This window comes from Neophocaena asiaeorientalis, unplaced genomic scaffold (genome assembly GCF_003031525.2).
Source record: "Neophocaena asiaeorientalis asiaeorientalis breed wild unplaced genomic scaffold, Neophocaena_asiaeorientalis_V1.1 scaffold473, whole genome shotgun sequence".
NCBI classification, from domain to species: domain Eukaryota; kingdom Metazoa; phylum Chordata; class Mammalia; order Artiodactyla; family Phocoenidae; genus Neophocaena; species Neophocaena asiaeorientalis.
In genome coordinates, this window is record NW_020174935.1 from 1,053,960 (window position 1) to 1,057,585 (window position 3,626).

At 60.8% G+C, this 3,626-nt stretch overlaps 1 protein-coding gene across 1 annotated transcript in view; it reads left to right on the forward strand.

Annotated features, from left to right (window-relative positions):
• Positions 1-810: 810 nt before the first annotated feature.
• Positions 811-3,626, forward strand: part of LGALS1 (galectin 1) — a 3,753-nt gene continuing 937 nt past the window's right edge. The window contains exons 1-3 of the mRNA XM_024761648.1: positions 811-942; positions 2,180-2,259; positions 3,382-3,553. Coding sequence (XP_024617416.1) covers positions 934-942; positions 2,180-2,259; positions 3,382-3,553 — 261 coding nt within the window. The 5' untranslated portion in view covers positions 811-933. The remainder of the gene's footprint in view (positions 943-2,179; positions 2,260-3,381; positions 3,554-3,626) is intronic.

The window sequence follows — 3,626 nt, forward strand, 5'->3', positions numbered from 1 at the left end:
CACATAGTAGGTACTCAGCAAAATAAACAGATGGGGAAAGGGAAAGCTGTGCCGGGTGTCAGAGGGAGAAATGTGAGGAGAGTGGATGGGGGTGCACAGACCGGGGACCCCATCCCCTCATGGTCTGGCTCACCCTGGGCCCTCTCCCAGGCCTGAGCCTCTCGGACAGGACAGAGGCTGTCAGGCAGGGGCTCTTGGAGGATCCCCGGCAGACCCTTCGGGAGGGCGGAACGAAGCCTGAGGCCTGAGCCCTGAGCCCTGAGCCTGGGCGGTGGCCTCCAGCCTGGCACCGGCCCAGCCTTTCTTTAGCGCTAGTGAGGAGCACGAGACCAGCAGCCGCAACCTCTGCTTCAGAGGGAGGCCCAGGCAGGGGCAGGGCTTTGTAGTTAATGGGTCCTGGGTCCTCTGCAGAGGCGCCCAGAGCGGGCCACGCCCTGGCCCCTGCCAGGGAGCAGCCTCACGAACCCCAGATCTAATTCTTGAAGGACACTGCATCTCCTCAGCCGCCTTCTGTGGGGGACCCCCTGAGCTCAGCTAGCTGGCCCTGGCCCTCTTGCAGCCAACTCTTGGGCCTAGCTCATCCTCAAACTATTTTCCACTGGCTTCCCCCAATCCTTGCCACAGCATAATTTTGGGAAGGGGTAAGAGAATGGGAGGTGGAGCCTGGACCGTGGGGGAGTGGCTAAGAAGGAATGGGGGGGGTCTCCACTCTGATTGGTCATCTCTGTTCCAGAACTGGCTTCAAAATTCCATTGACTCCGCCTCCCGTGGCCCCCATCTCCTTTCTGAGTTACAATTGGCTCAGCATCCAGGGGGCGGGACTCACCCGGGTCTGGTCCAGTTAAAAGGGTGGGAGCGGGCTGTGGCCCATCTCTCGGGTAGTCTTCAGACAGCTGGTCCCAAAGTCCCAGGAACATCCTCCTCTCCTCAGTCATGGCTTGTGTGAGTATGGGGACCCCACCACAAGGCCCAGAGATGGCGTGGGAGCAGACAGCCAGGCATAGTGAGGGCAGATCACGATCTGGGTTCTAGTTCTTGTGGTGTGGCCTTGAACAAGTGTCTTTTCTGGGCCTCAGTGGCCGTGTCTGTAAAATGGGGGTGGGCTCCATGCTTCCCCAACGCCTTCTCTGGCTTAAGAATTTTCTGGATTCCTCCAGGGTCCGACAGCAGTTATTTCTGCCAAGGGCTTACATTCTGCAGCTCTCTGAGAAGTGGGAGTGGGAAGGGTGTAGCCGACTGGAGGTGGAGTGGGGCATTTTGAGGGTGCCCAGGCCACTATCCCTTCCCCCTTTCCCCCAAAGAGCCTCCTGTCCCCTCCCCCCTGCAGCTGTCCCCGTCACTGGGCCAGGGCAGAGTCACCCTCTGCTCCCGAGCTGTAAAAGTCGCCAGGATCTGAAACAGGCTGCCGGGAGGGAGCCTGCCTGGGTTAGCCCGGGGCGGGTGATTCTGTCCCGGCTGGTCAGGTGGGGGCTGGGGGAATTCCCGCTCAACCGTTCCTCCAAGCTGGGGGGTGGGGGCTGTGATAAAAGAGCAAGAAAGCAGCAAGAATCTTCTGCAAGCCCCTAGGGAAAGGATTCAAGTTTCTGGCAGGAGGAACCACTCACACCAGTGAAGCTTTGCGCTGGCTCTTGTTAACCCCGAGCGAGCCAGGTTGCAGGCTCCCGCCCTGGGCTGCTCTCCCTTCTTAGAGGGGTCTAGCTGTGCTCCTTAGGGGGTCTCCTCTCCAGCCCCTGGCCCTCTCTGCACAGAGGAGCTTGAAGGGGATGGTGGGGGATGGCCCAGCCCCAGGCCTCTTCCTCTCCAGCAGAGGGGCAGGCGCCTCACTCACCTTCCTTTGCCCCCAACTCGCAGTGTGACGCATTTGGAGCCTGGTTCTCTCCATCTATTCAATGAGGCGATGGAGCACAGCACTCCACCACCCAGGCTACTCTGCATCTAAAATCCCCGGGCTAAACCGCAGAAGCTTCTAGATCCTGTCTTCTAGAACCTCAGTCATGTTACACACAAGAAACTTGCCCAGGACCACACAAAGAAGGAGAGTCTAGAACTTGCAGCCGGGTTCCTCAGCCTTCGGGTCGGCCTGGTCAGAGCAGGCCTGGTCTTCCCGGCGCGGGGCACGACCTGCCACCCTCCCACCCTGCGTCCTCTAACCCGGCTGGGCGGGGTCTTGTCTGCGCAGGGTCTGGTCGCCAGCAACCTGAATCTCAAACCTGGGGAGTGCCTCAGAGTGCGGGGCGAGGTGCCCCCGGACGCCAAGAGGTGAGGGAACGACGGCGGGGGCGGCGGGCGGCGGGCGGCGGGGGCGGGGGCTGGAGCTCGAGGGTCCCGCCCCGCGTCTGGCAGGGGCGTGGCTGGCCGGGCCCGGCTCCTCCCTCCGGCGGGGCGGGGTTAATGTCGGCGGCTGCTGAGGCTACGTCTTCTGGGTGAGTCACTTCCTCCGCGGAGTCTGGACGCTCCCACCGTTGTCGCCCCCTTAAACTAAACCAGCTGCGGCCTCGTCAGCTGCCTCGGCTGGCCTTCCCCTCCCTACTGCTGTGGGCGGGACTAGAGGCTGAGCGGGGCGGGGAGAGGGAGTGAAAGGGTGTCACCCTCGCTGCCCGCCCTCTGAGGTCCGTGTATCCTGCGCTCTTGACTCGACTTTTCACTCCTTCCGTCCTTCCCTAGCTCATCATTCATTCGGCCAGCTAGCCTAGTTTCACCGCAGCCTTGTGAGCTTGGACCAGTCAACCAACCGCCTTGAGCCTCGTTTGTTAATCAGTTAATGGAGGGGGGAGGTTGTGTGGAGGTGACATGCTGGGTCATCTCACACGTTGATGACCAGCTGACAGTATAAAGAGCCGCACGCTTCATATGCACTGCTCATGTCATTCTTTCTAAACCCTCAGAGGGAGGCCTTGCTGTTACCTCGACTCAGCAAATGCATTATTGTTATTCGTTCATTCGCCCCACGGTTACAGAGCACCTACTGTGTGTCACCATCATGCTGGGCACCAGGGATACAGAGATAGACAAGACAGGCAGGACACTTGCCCTCCCAGAGGTCACCATCTGGAGGGAGTCTCTGACCTTGACCAAACGGGCAGGGACACAAATTCATGTCTACAAGAGTCCTGGCTGTCAGCATAGCAAGGCCCTTAAGAGATACTTCCTGTGGAGCCCCTACTGTGCAGATATGGAAACTGAGACCCAGATGGAGCAGGGACTTGCTCAAGGTCACACAGCAAGGAGGTGGCAGGGCACAGCTAGAATCCAGGTTTCCTGCCTCGGCTCCATGCGTTCCCCCGGTGAGGCCCATTAACGTGGACTGAGTGGCACAGACTGGTCGGCCTGAGGGGGCTGCAGCGGGAGGGGGCGGCCTCAAGCCCACCCGCTATCCCCTAGCTTCGTGCTGAACATGGGCAAAGATGGCAACAACCTGTGCCTGCACTTCAACCCCCGCTTCGACGCGCACGGGGACACCAACACCATCGTGTGTAACAGCAAGGATGGCGGGGCCTGGGGGGCTGAGCAGCGGGAGTCCGTCTTCCCCTTCCAGCCTGGAAGTGTTGTGGAGGTGGGCTGGGGTCTGGGGGTGGGGTCAGGGCCCTGGGTGGGCTGGGGCAGAGCTGGGCTGAGTGGGTAGAGAC